Source organism: Trematosphaeria pertusa (genome assembly GCF_010094035.1).
Source record: "Trematosphaeria pertusa strain CBS 122368 unplaced genomic scaffold BU26scaffold_8, whole genome shotgun sequence".
In the NCBI taxonomy this organism is placed as follows: Eukaryota; Fungi; Ascomycota; class Dothideomycetes; order Pleosporales; family Trematosphaeriaceae; genus Trematosphaeria; species Trematosphaeria pertusa.
Window position 1 is genome coordinate 729,127 of NW_022987219.1, and position 14,661 is coordinate 743,787.

At 57.2% G+C, this 14,661-nt stretch overlaps 8 protein-coding genes across 8 annotated transcripts; 4 read left to right on the forward strand and 4 right to left on the reverse strand.

Annotated features, from left to right (window-relative positions):
- The first annotated feature begins 192 nt into the window (after positions 1 to 192).
- BU26DRAFT_519823 (FAD/NAD(P)-binding domain-containing protein) lies at positions 193 to 1,765 on the forward strand. Its single transcript, XM_033829151.1, has 3 exons — positions 193 to 260; positions 325 to 983; positions 1,033 to 1,765. Exons 1-3 carry the CDS (start codon positions 240 to 242, stop codon positions 1,610 to 1,612), a joined length of 1,260 nt encoding a protein of 419 aa, XP_033683058.1. The 5' UTR covers positions 193 to 239; the 3' UTR covers positions 1,613 to 1,765.
- Positions 1,376 to 3,340, reverse strand: BU26DRAFT_326204 (FAD/NAD(P)-binding domain-containing protein). Its single transcript, XM_033822127.1, has 3 exons — positions 2,568 to 3,340; positions 1,903 to 2,520; positions 1,376 to 1,815 (listed from the first exon to the last, which is right to left on the reverse strand). The coding sequence occupies exons 1-3, from the start codon at positions 3,197 to 3,199 to the stop codon at positions 1,764 to 1,766; spliced, it is 1,302 nt and encodes a 433-aa protein (XP_033683059.1). The 5' UTR covers positions 3,200 to 3,340; the 3' UTR covers positions 1,376 to 1,763.
- Positions 3,341 to 3,689: 349 nt separating this feature from the next.
- On the reverse strand, positions 3,690 to 4,132 carry BU26DRAFT_519824 (uncharacterized protein). The gene has a single exon (XM_033829152.1). The coding sequence runs from the start codon at positions 4,067 to 4,069 to the stop codon at positions 3,839 to 3,841; it is 231 nt and encodes a 76-aa protein (XP_033683060.1). The 5' UTR covers positions 4,070 to 4,132; the 3' UTR covers positions 3,690 to 3,838.
- Positions 4,133 to 4,471: 339 nt separating this feature from the next.
- BU26DRAFT_519826 (extragenic suppressor of kinetochore protein 1) lies at positions 4,472 to 7,826 on the reverse strand. Its single transcript, XM_033829153.1, has 4 exons — positions 7,674 to 7,826; positions 6,767 to 7,580; positions 5,264 to 6,718; positions 4,472 to 5,215 (listed from the first exon to the last, which is right to left on the reverse strand). Exons 2-4 carry the CDS (start codon positions 7,436 to 7,438, stop codon positions 4,505 to 4,507), a joined length of 2,838 nt encoding a protein of 945 aa, XP_033683061.1. The 5' UTR covers positions 7,439 to 7,580; positions 7,674 to 7,826; the 3' UTR covers positions 4,472 to 4,504.
- BU26DRAFT_326210 (uncharacterized protein) lies at positions 7,669 to 8,090 on the forward strand. The gene has a single exon (XM_033822128.1). It carries the CDS (start codon positions 7,773 to 7,775, stop codon positions 8,004 to 8,006), a length of 234 nt encoding a protein of 77 aa, XP_033683062.1. The 5' UTR covers positions 7,669 to 7,772; the 3' UTR covers positions 8,007 to 8,090.
- Positions 8,091 to 8,173: 83 nt separating this feature from the next.
- Positions 8,174 to 8,861, forward strand: BU26DRAFT_427812 (putative charged multivesicular body protein 5; the record flags this gene model as incomplete). Its single annotated transcript, XM_033823753.1, has 2 exons — positions 8,174 to 8,239; positions 8,286 to 8,861. The coding sequence occupies 2 exons, from the start codon at positions 8,174 to 8,176 to the stop codon at positions 8,859 to 8,861; spliced, it is 642 nt and encodes a 213-aa protein (XP_033683063.1).
- A 711-nt stretch (positions 8,862 to 9,572) lies between these two features.
- On the forward strand, positions 9,573 to 13,179 carry BU26DRAFT_531505 (P-type Na+-ATPase; the record flags this gene model as incomplete). The annotated part of the gene is made up of 7 exons (XM_033831031.1): positions 9,573 to 9,803; positions 9,853 to 10,171; positions 10,218 to 10,655; positions 10,703 to 11,701; positions 11,749 to 12,221; positions 12,268 to 12,383; positions 12,429 to 13,179. The coding sequence occupies 7 exons, from the start codon at positions 9,573 to 9,575 to the stop codon at positions 13,177 to 13,179; spliced, it is 3,327 nt and encodes a 1,108-aa protein (XP_033683064.1).
- Positions 13,180 to 13,568: 389 nt separating this feature from the next.
- On the reverse strand, positions 13,569 to 14,597 carry BU26DRAFT_485490 (trimeric LpxA-like protein; the record flags this gene model as incomplete). Its single annotated transcript, XM_033825883.1, has 2 exons — positions 13,569 to 14,080; positions 14,133 to 14,597. The coding sequence occupies 2 exons, from the start codon at positions 14,595 to 14,597 to the stop codon at positions 13,877 to 13,879; spliced, it is 669 nt and encodes a 222-aa protein (XP_033683065.1). The 3' UTR covers positions 13,569 to 13,876.
- Positions 14,598 to 14,661: the final 64 nt, after the last annotated feature.

Below are 14,661 nucleotides of genomic sequence, written 5' to 3' on the forward strand. Positions count from 1 at the left end.
GACGGTTCGAGCTTTACGCCACATCGCTGCATCAGTTCATCGCTGCATCAGTCGGTTCTTTATTTCCGGAGGCGAAAGAGTTGCGCCGCAGTGACCAATAGAATTCCAAGGATCCTTGCGTGGAGCCATGTGGCACAGCCTTCAGTCTGACCGACGCATAGTAAGGCATCTTCTCCAGTGAATCTTTCCACTACACCAATCCCAATCTCTACTACAGCTTCCCATTACTTTAAGCCATCATGGTCAAAGAAGCCATAATCGTGAGTCAAGACACAAGAGCAAATCCCTTCTCCAAAGAACCCCAGCCAGCTAACGATAGCAAAGATCGGAGGCTCCAACGCCGGCCTAATGCACGGCATCATGCTCAAGCACCACGGCTACACCGTGACAATCCTTGAGCAGCAAGAAGCCTCAACAGCGCGCCAAGGCTTCGACGCCGGAATCCACATGGGCCCGGACGTGCAGAGTTTCCTCAAGGAGCACGACCGCGTACGCCGCGACTTTACCGTTACCTGCACGCCGTCGGTGAAGTATAATGTGCATGGGCGGCCGAAACTGGAACGCGGGCAGACGCTTGTCATGACTAGCTGGGGCTTGCTGTGGACGATCTTAAGGGCGAATTTTGAGTGGTATAGGTCGGAGATTGTGCCTGTGGCGCCGAGGGCTGGGGAGACGGACGGCGTGGTGGAGTACAGGAATGGGGCGCGCGTGGTTGATGTTAGGGACGTTGGCGATAGGGTGGAGGTGAGGTTCGAAGATGTGCGTGCGCAGACGGGGCACTCGATCTCCGCGGACCTTGTGATTGTAGCGGATGGGTCGGGCTCGTCCATGCGCAGCGTCTTGATGCCAGGCGTCACGCGCCAGTACGCGGGCTACATGTGCTGGAGAGGAACTGTCAAGGAGCGCTTGATTGACGACGAGACGAACAAGCTGTACGCCGAGCACGTCAAGACGCAACTGATGAAGAGGAACTACATCATCATGTGAGTCGACTCTGCAACGCCCGGGGATCGCCAAGTTTACTGGTAATAGGTACACCATTCCGACCGACGAGGGAGACCTCGCGCCCGGGGAGCGTCTGCACAATTGGGTATGGTACCAAAACCTGCCTGACGACTCTGCAGAGATGGATGAAATCTTCACCGACATCAACGGCAAGAAGCACCTGGGAACAGTTCCACGCGGCCTTGTGCGGCCAGAGGCTTGGGAAAAAGTAAAGGAGCGAGCTTCGTCTGCGCTGCCAGAGGGATTAGCAAGCATCATCCACAAGACGCCCGCGCCATTCGTAACCAAGATCTTCGACGTGGCGTCGCCAAAAGCGCTCTTTTTTGGTGGCAAGCTGTTTCTTGTGGGCGATGCCCAGATTACGTTGAGGCCGAATGCGGGTATGAGTACGCAACATGCTGCGTATGACTGTAATATGCTGGAGCAGGTTGTTAAAGGGGAGATGTCGCCAGAGGAGTGGGAAAGGGCTGTGCTCAGATATGGCGCTGCGCAGCGGAGGTATGCCATATTGTTGAGCTCGTTTGGATTGCAGAGCAAGTTGACTGCGGTGTGGAATCTGACGTGTTGGCTTCTTTTGCTCCTTGGGCAGAGATTGGGGCTTGCTTGATGGAGTCGATGGCGAACTCCTGGGTAAAAGCTTAAGGTCCACAATTGAGACGTTTTGTAACTCACAATACCATTCATCTCGGGCCTCTCTCTTAAGTAGAGCCCGACACTACGCACTTTTCCGTCGCTCCAGTGCCTTTTGAATCTCCTCCTCAGCCGACCAAGTATACAACTGCCGATTCACATCCCCGAGCATTATCCTCCCTGCCAATTGTCAGTCTCCCGATTGCCCTACTGCAAACACACTCACCAAGAACCGGAAACCTATTCATCAACCACAGAAACACATACATAAAGTACTCCTCCACAACACCCACATTCGCCTTGCGTCCGGCAATCTTCTTGCCCCTCTCCACAATCTCGTGCGCACGCGGGCTACGGATGTCGTAGAGCAGCTTGATAGCGACATCGACGCGCTGCTTCTCGCTTCCCGTGATGCAGCGACTAGTCTCTCCCGTGCTAAGCAGTTCCTTGAGCAGCAGCGCCAGAGTCTGCGCATCCTCGAGCGCCTGACTCGCTCCCTGCCCCGTCGTGGGGTCCATGGCATGCGCCGCATCGCCTACGAGCACCACGCCGCGCTCGCCCCAGTGCGGCAGCTCGGGTAGCACCCACGTCGGATAGATGCTCTCTACCTTGGCCTTGCTTACGATATCTTGCACGACGGGATCAGCCCAGTGCTTGTGCCGCTCTACAAGCGCGGCTTTGATGGCGGCGGGGTCGATGAATTTGGTGTTTGGGAGGGACGAGGTCTCGAATGTGGACCACCACATGAGGGATTCGGAGGAGAGCGGGCGTGAGGAGGAGTAGCCGAAGAAGCCGTTGCGGCCGAAGGTGAAGACCATGCTGGGCGGGTGGGTTATAGCCGGGGGGAGCGGGGTGGAGAGGAAGCCGCCGACGCCGGAGAGGCCGCTGTGTTGCGTCAAGGAATAATATGCGTTTAGAAGAAGGGGGCTTACGTGTATGTAGGTTTGAACTTTTCATCTTCTCCAAAAAGTGCAGTTCGAACAACGCTCTTCACGCCATCAGCGCCAACCAGCAAGTCCGCCTCCTCCGTCTCCACCCTCCCCTCTTCATCCACAACTCTAACTCTTACAACCCCACTCCCGTCATCCCGCTCAATCCCCACAACCTTGGCATACCTCACCACGCCTCCCCCCTCCTCAACAGCCCTCATCAAACACTCCCAAACCCCCTGCCTCGAACTCGCAATACACACCTCCTCCTCCCCTCCCTCCACCCCTCTAACCCCACCATCCCCCGTCCGCTGCACGCCCAACGCCCACCCATTCGCGCCCTTGAACACAAAGTTCTCAGCGCGGAAGCCCTGCGCGGCGACCACGTCGTGCAAGGCGGGATCCAGTTCGCGCAGGACGCGCATCCCGTTGGGCGAGATGCCGAGGCCGCCGCCGACGGTGGCGGTGGATTCGGAGAGAGTAGAGAGGTCGAGGGAGGATAGGGGGGCGGTGGAGCGGGGACGGTGCGATTCGTAGATTTTGATGCTGTGGGTGGAGGGGTTGGGGAGGTGTTTGCGCAGGTGGAGAAAGGTGGCTAGGCCGGCGATGCCGCCGCCGCAGATGATGATTTTCATTGTCCTGGGAGGATGGGATGCTCACGGGTGGAGAACTGGGACGGGAAAGAGTATTGAGAGAATCAGAAATTGGGGAGAAAAAGGCCGGCTAACAAATGGACCGCGTATTAGTAGTAGAATGGCTTAGATGGTGTATAGAATCAACTTTCATATCCTTTGGCGATGGGCTTGTGATACCATGACATTTTATATCTGGAATCGCTCAGGGCAATCATTCGTGGAGGACGCGTCGTCGATACGGAATACGAGCAGGCAGCCATCGAATGGCTGGAAAGTGGCGTCCTACGTGCCGTTGTGTCCGCAACACAATGGCAATCGCAACCCAAGGTCGAGGCGAAAGAGTTGACGCGAGATGAAGTGGAGCCTCAGGATGGCTTGACGGAAGAAAGGGAATGGCACGTGCTTATCGATAACACCGTTGAGCCAAGCGTGTACTTCGCCACCCTTGGAAAGGCAAGTCTTTTCAAGATTGGCGTATATATATAAGCCATATTCGCATTCCGTATTCATAGAGATGAGGTATCTTGTGGATATATAAACGCACGCCACGCCGCACATGTCCGATGCCCACGCCGTCCCATCCTGCCCAACTCGGACCAGCCCAAAACCAGCCCCCTATCCCGACCGCGACAGCACCCCTCAAACAACCACCTTCCCCCCGCCCTCACCAATCTCCACCTTGCCCACAACCTCCGCCTCGTCGTCGTCCTCATCATCGCTACTGCTACTACTGCTATCCTCGATGCCCTCAAACATCCTCGCGAAGCGCTCGTGCCCCTCCTTGACCTCCTTCTCCTGCGTCAGCTCATCCACATCCTCCTCTTGCTCGCGGGTGGATTCTAGCTGGGCCTTGCGTTGGGCGAGGCGCATGGCGAATTGGCGGCGTGCGCGGGAGGGCGGGATTTGCAGCGGTGGCGGGATCGCTTGGGATTTCTGCGAGACGAGGTGGTTAGTTGGCTTCTATAAAAGGTAAAAAGATGGAGGAGAGGACCAAGTAAGGTGGAGATGGGGACAGCAATCGACTACAAGGCAAAATGCGACAAGAAGCAATCGCGACCGGGGCAGGACCTTTTATCCAAGCGAGCGTATTATGAACCATTGAGGAAAGGAGCAAAACCCAACAATGGCGTGTTTCTACAAATGCCCATACACCCGAAAATGGTGCGGATGTATGTACAAAAGGATAAAAGGTCCTGGTTCCCCTCTATTGCATGCATGCCTCTTAAACCATGACAACACTCCCAAGGACAAGAATGAGAGAAGAAAACGCACCAACGCGCGGACAGTATAGTGTCGGGGTCGTGATTATCGGTAGTCCATCTCAACATCTTCAAATGAGAGTTCACCCACTTGTTCCGAGTCACTCACAGGTGGCTGCCGTTCTCGCTCGCTGTCGACTTCGTCCATTTCCTCGTCCTCCTCATCGCTCGAATTGGTGAAGCCGCTGAGGAGGCCGCCGCTGTTGAAGGTGTATCCGCCGCCCGAATCGGGGTTCGTAAGCTCCATGCTATCGAGACCAATGTTGCCGCTGTTGGCATTGGCAAGCGAGGAGCCGCCGTCGTTGCCAAAGCCCGAGGCCGCATTCACTGCATTGAGCACGGCCTGCCTGGGACCTACACTCATGTCAGGACGGACGCCGCCGAGAATGGCATTGTCCCGTTCTCGCGTCTCCGCCAGCGTCTGCTCAACATAGTCTATCCACGCCTGGCTCATAACCTTGTCGAGGACAGACTGTGACAGCAGCTCCGCTGGGTGTCGCTCAGTAAACTTGAGCACCTCTTCCGCGATAAGAGTCAAATGGCCCATGTACCCGAGGCGCATGTGAGTCTCCTCTTGAGCCTTGTCGCTGGCCTTTTGGCCCTCGATGATGCGCTCGGTGATGCGACCCGTGTCGAAAAGGTCAATCGCCAGGCTGCGGTTGTAACCTCGCTCCATCTGCCCATTAAACACTTGCTGAACGACATCGTATACAACATTATGGAGAAAGTTATTCCAGGGGAACCGAAAGAAAAAGTCCTGCGTGGCCTAGTCAGTGCAAGGACGCCGTAAGAGGGACCTACTTACGAGTATGGTTGGTACGACCTTGTGGTCGACAAATTGCATCTTCAAAAGGTCGCCAACCACGGGCGATCCATCAATGTCGACCTCGTACTGAGGAGCGTACTGGCCCTCGACTCCACCAAATAACACTGAGCGCGTACTACTACGATCGTCAATGGGCGTAACCTCGGAGCCCTCGCTCTCGGCTGCACCGGATGTGAACTGCGATGCTTGTTCAGGGGACTCGCTGCTGCGGGGTTTGCCAGCAAACAAGGGTGCGGGCTTGTCTTCGGGGTGCGGCGAGAGATTTGGTGCTTCGGCAACTTCCGCCTCCGCCTTGTTCAGCTGCTGCGTGAGAAGCGAAGGACGCTCACTTGAAGGCTGGTCTTCTGTCTTCTCCTCACGGTCGCCCATGACAGTGTCATTGTCTAAACCTAGGCCGCCCACCTTGGCCGAAAGGCCGGCAGAGGTGGGTGACTCTGCGTCGTCGGCGGGCTTGCCTGGAGTGGTGGCTGCGGGTGATGAGGCGTCCTTGACCGGTGAGAGTGGTTCGTCGACAAACTCACCTTCCCCCTCTTGCTGTTTCTCGCTAGGCGGCTCGTTGGGCGACGTCTTTGGTGAACGCTCCAGGGGCTCGCCAATCTGCTCCTTTTCAGAGTTAGCTTTTGAATCTTCGGATACTGCTTCGGATGCAGTAACCTTTTCAAAATCGTCCTCGGAGCTGTTTTGGACTTCTAGCCGCTTAATCACCTCGGGCGCTTCACTAGAGGGTGCTCGTGCATGATGAAAGCCATGGCTATCCACGCTAGTCGAAAAGTCGCCTGCATTGGCTTCCCGCGCAGTCAGTTTGCCCTCGGCCTTGAGGCGGTCTCGCTCGGCATCTCTGCGCTTGACTTCGGCCTCGCTACCGCGCTCGTTGAGCAGTGCCATGTTGCTGCAATGCAGCAGCTCGGCCATGAGCTCGCACGTCTTGAAGCGGTCGAACCCAAGGGGTTCAATCTTTTCGCCAAACGCCGTCTTCAGCTCTCGCTTTCGGGAAAATGTCGAGCCGTCCTTGTTGGTTACTGTTTGACTAGAGTTGTGGACAAGTGCCATGAAGCGCGGAATATGCTGTGCGAATTGCCGGAGCAGTGTCCCCAGATAAATGGGATCTGTGGTTTTGGGAACTGGGCCAATCTGGTTGTCCAGGTCGTAGTCGGAGTTGTTCTTTCGGATAACCTCAATGATGATGCCGACGCTGACGGTGAGCGGATTGCCTCCGTGCAGCATGTACTCAATCATTTGCTTGATGCATTTTTCCGAGACTAGCTGCCGCGTGAGCTCATTGGGACCAATCACGGACTGGTCTTGAGTAGTAGCGTTGGCGGATATGGTAATGATGGCTTTTAAAAAGTCTCCGGCGGACGTCTGGTATGAGGCAGGTTGGTCCGGTGCGAGGTAGGCGACTAGCTGCGGGACTAGATTCTGCGATTGTAACCACTGCGCCCGCGTTAGCATTCACCCGCACACAGCTCCGAGACGTCCTACATCAACAATGCCCTGGCCGCCTTCACTCTTCTCGAGCGATATAATCTTCAACAGGAGGTCCATGATCATGGGGCAGTCAATGTGCTGAAGCATGTCGGCGACTACATTGTCGATTGACTTGAAAAAGTCGAGCATCTCCTCCATCTTGCGGTCCAGCAGTGACTCGTTGACTTTTGTAAAGTATCCGGCCTGCACTGGATCGAGGGGCGCGGGCTGCTTGACGTAATTCCAAAACTGGCGCAGCGTGTCCTGGTTCTCTAGCACCGCCTCGGATATCGACCAGACCTCGGACGACAGAATCTCGCAGGAAACGTATGCATACTTCATGCGCTGCTTCTCCTCCTTGCTCTCGTCGCCGTCGCCCGGTTCAGACCTTGTCGACGCCGATCGCGCCCGGGCTGTGACCCTGCCGAAGAAGCCCTCGTTGGCCTTGCTCGACTCGGCGGCCGGATCCTCGTCGGGCGACCGGGGCGACTTGGGGGCAATGACATAGCGCAGCAGGCGCTCGAGAACTTTTTCGTCGCGCAGGTACTCTATCAGCTTCGAGTTCTGCTGCTTAAGCTCTTGTATCAGGTCCGACTCGTCCAGCAGCTCCTCGACGGTGACGTCGGGCTTGTCGAGGATGCTGTCCAGCGACGACAGCTGCGCATAGCCGCCGAACCGCCAAAACATGGTGGGCGACTGTGCGGGCGTCTGTTGGGGGCGGGGCAGCGAGGTGGAGAAGGGAGGACTCGAGGGCAGCCGCAAGTGAGCGGGTCTCGTGCGCGGCGTGAGCTACCGGGGCAATCGTGTCATCGGTAAGAGAGTGAGACGTCTAGAGAGGTACTCGGTCAGTGTAAGCAATTCGGCCAGGGCGCGAGCGGTGGGAAGCTTGATTGAGTGAGCGAGCAGGTGGGACAGACAGTACCTAGCGGGAAAAGCACGGAGATGCGTGCAGACGAGCGAGCGACGGGGTGCTGCGCGAAGCCATGCACCAGAGTCAACGTGAGGGGCGGTTACAAATACAATGTGGTGTTCGAGTGTGTGCAGCGTATACGGCGAGGGCTGGATGGTGTTGTGGGGAATATCTGGGCGAGCAGTGACAGCACAGCGGCCAGAAGCGCGAACCTGCGCTAGCCGGAGCCGGCCAGCAAGAGCCTCGAGCGCAGCCCTGGAGCACTCGCACCCGCCGGCTGACGAGTCTGTGGCACGCCGGGCAACTCAAACATCACGCGCCACATTCACTTGCAGAGGCGAATAATCGAGCCCTTCCGGTCCTGTGGCGCGCCGTTTGGAGAGTGGCACGTGACGAGCCGATGACGAGGCGCGCGGACCTCTGCCCAAGCTTAAACAGAGTCACTGCCTACACACTGCGATACCCATACAACCTCACAACACCACAGTACTCGCTTTCTAAATACAACCACGATGAACCGCCTGTTTGGTGCAAAGAGCACGGCGCCCAAGCCGACGCTCAACCAGGCCATCTCCACTGTGAGTCCTCCGCTCGCGCCCCTCTGGCCACACTGACTCTATCCAGGTCGACACGCGCATCGAATCTCTCGACGTCAAACTCGCCAAGCTCAACGCAGAGCTGACTGCGTACCAGCAGAAGCTGGGCAAGATGCGCGACGGCCCGGGCAAGACGACCATGAAGCAAAAGGCGCTCAAGGTGCTCCAGCAGCGCAAAATGTACGAGTCGCAGCGGGACCAGCTCCAGCAGCAGTCGTGGAACATGGAGCAGGCCGGCATGATGCAGGACAACCTAAAGAACACCATGACCACGGTCGACGCGATGAAGACAACCACCAAAGAGCTGCGCAAGCAGTACGGCAAGGTCGACATTGACAAGATTGAGAAGCTGCAGGACGAGATGGCCGATTTGATGGACATGGGCAACGACATACAGGAGAGCATCAGTCGCAGCTACGACGTGCCAGAAGACGTTGACGAGGCAGAACTAGACGCAGAGCTGGAGGCGCTAGGTGAGGAGGTGGAGTTCGAGGGGCCGGTTGGCGAGTCGTCTGGCGTTCCCGGCTTCCTGGCCGAAGAGCCGCCATCCTTCATCGACAACCCCCCCGAGCACAACAAGGCACTAAAGGAGGCGGCTGGCTGAGTCGCATGGCAGGATTCGCCATGTGACGAAAAGAGCCATCACGCCATGCGGCTGTCGCCATACAAACGTAACCATCAAATCTCGCCCAGCCTCCGATTCTCACCATCACGGAACCGTTTCTGGGCGCAAAGCCTGCTGAGCCGGTTTGCCGAGTATTGGCGACGGCGGAGTGGCAAACGTCGGCTTGGTGCGGCGGAATCGGCTTGGCCGCTGTCGCGATTGGTGCGGACGCTGCAGCGCCAAGGCTCGACTTTCGGGCCGACCGGCGGAGGGCCTCAACAGACCCAGCTTTTGCCATGCAATCTTTGCCTTGTTGTCGCTTTTTGCTCTTCCTTGAGGCGCTTGTTTCATCCGGGGCGGCCATGATTGGACCCTGCGTGTTCTTTGTATGTCTAGGCATCTGCATAATCCCACCCTTGTTTCCCTCATCCAGCCCCGCAACCACCGGCGCCAATACTACTTGTATGCTTGGCGCACGCCAAGCCCAACCCACTGTCTTGTGCTCACCTGCCATGAAGTCATTGGTACCGGCCGTTGACGCTTCTCCGATAAGCATTCCACTGCTCACGGTATAAGAGTGGGTGGGCTGCCCACCTTTTGCTAGGCCACCTATTCAGACGCCTTCACCATCCGAATGCCTCATTGGCAATATCTTCTTTCATCAATTGAACCACATCACCCGCCTTAACCGTTGCTTCCATCTGTCCCGGCATGGGGTCTTCCAAGAAGAATGTGACTCTCCAGGAATATGAAAAGCACCCGTTCCGGCTGTCGCTCGAGGAACTGACCACCCACTTTGGCGGCCTGAACCTTGAGCACGGTTTATCCCCGGCCAAGGTCAACGAGCTCAGAAGCAAGTATGGGGAGAATAAGCTCCAGGGGGAGGGATCAGTCCAGTGGTATACTGTACTCTTCAAGCAGATTAGCAATGCCATGATTCTGGTACGTTTCTGTTTATCTACTTGACTACTTGTCGTGCCAACACAAATAGGTCCTCCTGCTCGCTCTAGCCCTCTCATACGGCGTATCAGACTATGTCGAAGGAGGCGTCATTACCGCCGTCGTCGTGGGCAACGTCTTGATTGGCTTTTACCAAGAATTCCAAGCAGAGAAGAAAATGGACGCTCTGCGGGCCCTTTCTTCTCCCACCGCCACCGTGCTCCGCAATGGCAATCTCGAATCGATTCCCGCCATCCAAGTCGTCCCCGGCGATGTTGTCGTCATCAAAACGGGAGACACTGTCCCCTGCGACATTAGAATCTTTGACAGCATGAATCTCGAATGCGACGAAAAGATTTTGACTGGAGAAGGTACGTACTTTTCTCGCTTGCAAGAACATGACTGACAGGGCGGCAGCTATTCCCGTTGCCAAAGTCCCCGACGCCGACTTTGCCGACAGCGACGAGCTCTCTACCGGCGTAGGCGACCGCATCAATCTTTGCTACTCGTCGTCTACTGTGACCAAGGGCCGCGGCCGCGGCATATGCATCTTCACGGGCATGCACACGGAAATTGGCAAGATTGCCTCGTCGATGCAGGGCAGCACGCGCAAGCCAAATCGCAGCATGTCCCGCAAGAAGCATGGTAACCTGCAGCCCGTAAAGGGCGCTGGCCTGCGGGTTTGGGATGCGATAGGAAAGTTTCTGGGCCTGACAGGGGGCACGCCGCTGCAGATCAAGTTGTCAAAGCTGGCGTATGCACTCTTTGGGTGTGCACTTCTCTTGGCCATTATCGTGTTTGCGGTGCACAAATTTGATGTTACGAGTGAGGTTGCCATTTACGCCATCTCCACAGGCAAGTCCATCTTCCGCTGTCTTTAATGATGGAGCTAACGCAGATAGGAATTGCCATCATCCCCGAATCCCTCATCGCCGTCCTGACAATCACTTTTGTGACTGGCATGGCTGCAATGAGACGCCGCCAGGTTCTGACCCGCAAGCTGTCCGCCCTCGAAGCCCTCGGCGGCATAACCAACATTTGTTCCGACAAGACGGGCACATTGACCCAAGGCCTCATGACGGTCCGCAAGGCTTGGATTCCGGGCATTGGCATTTACACTGTTTCTAATTCCGAGGATCCATCAAACCCCAAGCAAGGCCAAATCACCGTCGGCCCAGCCAAGACAAGAGCCGAAATGGACGCCGACAAGGAAGCGCGCCAAAGGCATTTCGACACGCAGCGTAGTGGGGCAGCTCTCAAGTTTGACCTGCCGCCCATGGAAAAGGAAGCACCCACGCCCGACGACTACCAGGAGAAGCTCGCCGCTGAAACGCGCGAGTATGACGGCATGGTTCCCGAGCTCGAAGCTCTCCTCCATACAGCCGCGCTCTGCAACCTCGCTACCGTACGCTTGAACGAGCAGGAGGGAAAGTGGCAAACCACTGGCGACCCTACAGAGGTCGCCCTTCAAGTCTTTGCTCACCGCTTTGACAAGGGCAAGAAGATGCTAGAAAGAGAAGAAGGCTGGAAGCAAATCTCCGAATACCCCTTTGACTCCACCGTCAAGCGCATGTCCGTTGTTTACCGCGCGCCGCAGACCGAAAAAGTTACAGTTCTCACCAAAGGCGCTGTAGAGCGCATTCTCGATCTATGCGACAATGTTGGCGCCGGTAGCGATAAGAAGCAAATGACTGATGCTGTCAAGGAGAGCATCTACGAGCAAATGAGCCTTCTCGCCGACCAAGGTCTCCGCGTTCTTGCGCTTGCCTCCAAGACGTGGGAGGGCGAGTTTACACCAGGCATGGATATCCCACGCGATCAAATCGAGTGCAATCTTACGCTGCTCGGCCTCTGCGGTCTGTACGATCCACCCCGACTGGAAACTAAGGACGCTGTACGAGGTATGCTTCTCCGCCCCTTTCAGGCTCCTCACGCTAACAGATTGCAGAATGCACAAACGCGGGCATCAAAGTGCACATGCTCACCGGCGACCACCCCGGCACCGCAACCGCCATTGGCAAAGAAGTCGGCATCATCCCGCGCGACTTCAGCACGCTCTCCAAGGAAGTCGCGGACTCGCTCGTCAAAACCGCCGCAGAGTTTGATGCCATGACCGATGCGCAGATTGATGCCATGCCAGAGCTTCCTCTGGTGATTGCGCGCTGTGCGCCGAATACAAAGACGCGCATGATTGCCGCGCTTCACCGGCGCAAGGCTTATGCGGCCATGACGGGGGATGGCGTCAACGATGGCCCGTCGCTGCAGGCTTCTGATGTGGGTATCGCCATGGGTATGGCGGGGTCTGATGTGGCCAAGGGGGCGTCGGATATTGTGTTGACGGATGATAATTTTGCCTCCATCGTCAATGCAATTGAAGAGGGCCGGAGGATGTTTGACAATATCCAAAAGTTTGTTCTGCATGTGAGTGCATTCTCGCTGTTCATTCGAAAAACGCTAACCTCTACAGCTACTCACCAGCAACGTTGGCGAAGTAGTCCTCCTCGTCCTTGGCCTCGCTTTCCGCGACAACGCCGGCTACTCCGTCTTTCCGCTCTCGCCCCTTCAGATTCTGTGGATCAACATGTACGTCCCCTCCCCTCCCCCAAGAATACTCTAACATGTCCCCAGGCTAACATCCGGCCCTCCCGCCTTCGGCCTCGGCCTCGAAAAGGCCGTCTACAACATCATGCAGCGCCCGCCGCACAACACCAAAAAGGGCGTCTTCAGCTGGCAAATCATCGCCGACATGACCGTCTACGGCATGCTGATGGGGATCCTGACGCTGCTGACCTTCGTCGTCGTCGTCTACGGCGTCGGCAACGGCAACCTCGGCCACGAATGCAACCGCACGCACAGCCCCGACTGCGACCTGGTGTTCCGCGCCCGCGCCGCCGTCTTCGCCGAGCTCACCTGGCTGATCCTCGTCTCCGCCTGGGAGATCAAGAGCATCAGACGCAGCCTGTTCCGCCTGGACCCGCACTCCACCTCGCGCTTCCCGCTGTTCAAGGATCTGTACGCCAACAAGTTCCTCTTCTACGCCGTGGCTATCGGCGCCCTCATCGTGTTTCCCTGCGTCTACATCCCGGGCTTCAACACTACCGTGTTCAAGCAGAAGCCCATCACCTGGGAGTGGGCGCTGTCCGTGGGCGCTGTCGTCGTCTTCGTGGCCGGCATGGAGGCGTGGAAGTTTTGCAAGAGGCGGTTTGGCTGGTTTGCCGACGACGAGCGCGATCCGAATCCGAGTGGTGCGAAGAGGGCTGGCCTGGATCTCAGGCAGGGCTTCTTTTCGTTTGCGCGCACGCTGTCGAGGACGACGAGCTTTGGGAAGCCGGGCACGAGGGCGAGTGAGGCGAGCGGGGGCGGTGATGGTGCGGTGTAGAAGTGGCATTGCGGGCTCGATTTAAGAAGGCTGTAGCTATGGGAAAGGGGCAGGTTACGGGGGGTGGTAATATAGATGTGGATGTATAGGGGAGTTTAGGCTTGGCGGAATGAGTGGGGCGTAGCACCGGTGGGCGGGGTTCTCTGTTTTCCACTACGGTTATGCGGCGTGGATATAAACGGTGCGTAGATTAGAAAGACGTAGAAGATGCTCTTGAATCCAGTGTTCAAACAGCATATCCCCTTGGCGTCCAAGTCAGCCACCTCGCCGGAACTCTTATCCATCTTCCAAGTCCGTCTCGTGAACCGCGAGAATGCTTCGTCCTCCCACCTAAAAAGCCCTGACCAACCCAAATAATCACACCACTCTTCAACCGCCAATTCTTTAAATTCCACGCGTGCACCCGCCTGCCCTCTATCAGCATGTCCACATTTCATTGAGCACATGCACGTCATTTTCACCCGTGTCCCAGAAACGAAGCTGTCGCGCTCAGTCGTGCGAGCTCGTATCAACGTCATCCGCAACCCAATGTCATGCCCCAGCCGTTCACAGCATGGCGAAGTCTGCCATGGCGTAGCGCTGAAACCTGCAAAGGTCGGGCGCTAGGAGGGAGACCGAGGTATCCGGGCGACGACTGGAAACCGGGAACGCGCGGGCTTTGTTGAAAACGTCGACAACGGCTATCTGGCAAGGCATGTCATGCCCACTTGGCGACATTGTTGGGCAAGAGCTTCCTAAATGTCTCCAGCTGCTTGACATGCACCGACGTCTTCATGTCCTGCACCTCGGGCCGCGTCTGCAGCGTCCTGTCGAGCCGGCGCTCCGAGCCGCTGTACACGACGGTGTAATCGGGAAGATGCGCGTTGGCAGGTACGGCGGAGAATGCGGAAATCGTGCAGAACTACCAGGTGTCAGCAATTGTTGCAGTCACGTCTAAGCAGCGTGCGACCGACCTTCCCAACGACACAGCCTCTACCCAAATACGCGCCAGCCTCCACCACCGTCCCTTCGCCCACCTCGGCAGCCTCAATCACGGCATGCGTCTCGATCACAACATGGCGTCCCAGCACGGTGCCCTCTCCGCGCATCGAGTCTCGCACGCTCGCCCGCGACGCAACGCTACTGCGCCGGCTGTCCATGTCCACGCCGTCGCCCATGCCTACGCCGACCTTGGCCCTCTCGTAGACTATGACGCCCTCTCCGAGCACCACGGGCGCGAGCGTGCTGCTGATCTTGCAGTGCGGGTGCAGCACCGTGCTGGGGCCGACGGTGATGGGGTGCGTGCCGGTGAGCTGTGCATGCTGCGCGATGAGGACGGAGGGGTCGAGGACGATGGAGGACGGCTTTGGGAGGAGCGAGGCGCGCTTTTGGATCGTGGAGGTGCGGCGGTCGGGGGCGGGGCGCGAGGGTGTCGCCATGGTGGTGGTGTTGTGCTGAGCTTTGGAGCTTGAGGTCTGAATGTCGGCTTCGGGAGAAGATTTG

Bases quoted from the DNA above. Each gene is read 5' to 3' on its own strand.
- BU26DRAFT_519823 (XM_033829151.1), top strand. From the start codon at position 240: ATGGTCAAAGAAGCCATAATC. The intron at 261-324 runs GTGAGTCAAGAC...ACGATAGCAAAG, and splicing joins TGGTCAAAGAAGCCATAATC to ATCGGAGGCTCCAACGCCGG. The intron at 984-1,032 runs GTGAGTCGACTC...TACTGGTAATAG, and splicing joins AAGAGGAACTACATCATCAT to GTACACCATTCCGACCGACG.
- BU26DRAFT_326204 (XM_033822127.1), bottom strand. From the start codon at position 3,199: ATGAAAATCATCATCTGCGGCGGCGGCATCGCCGGCCTAGCCACCTTT. The intron at 2,521-2,567 runs GTAAGCCCCCTT...GACGCAACACAG, and splicing joins AAGTTCAAACCTACATACAC to CGGCCTCTCCGGCGTCGGCG. The intron at 1,816-1,902 runs GTATGTGTTTCT...GACAATTGGCAG, and splicing joins GTTGTGGAGGAGTACTTTAT to GGAGGATAATGCTCGGGGAT.
- BU26DRAFT_519824 (XM_033829152.1), bottom strand. From the start codon at position 4,069: ATGCGCCTCGCCCAACGCAAGGCCCAGCTAGAATCCACCCGCGAGCAA.
- BU26DRAFT_519826 (XM_033829153.1), bottom strand. From the start codon at position 7,438: ATGTTTTGGCGGTTCGGCGGCTATGCGCAGCTGTCGTCGCTGGACAGC. The intron at 6,719-6,766 runs GTAGGACGTCTC...ACGCGGGCGCAG, and splicing joins GCGGCCAGGGCATTGTTGAT to TGGTTACAATCGCAGAATCT. The intron at 5,216-5,263 runs GTAAGTAGGTCC...TAGGCCACGCAG, and splicing joins AGGTCGTACCAACCATACTC to GACTTTTTCTTTCGGTTCCC.
- BU26DRAFT_326210 (XM_033822128.1), top strand. From the start codon at position 7,773: ATGTGGTGTTCGAGTGTGTGCAGCGTATACGGCGAGGGCTGGATGGTG.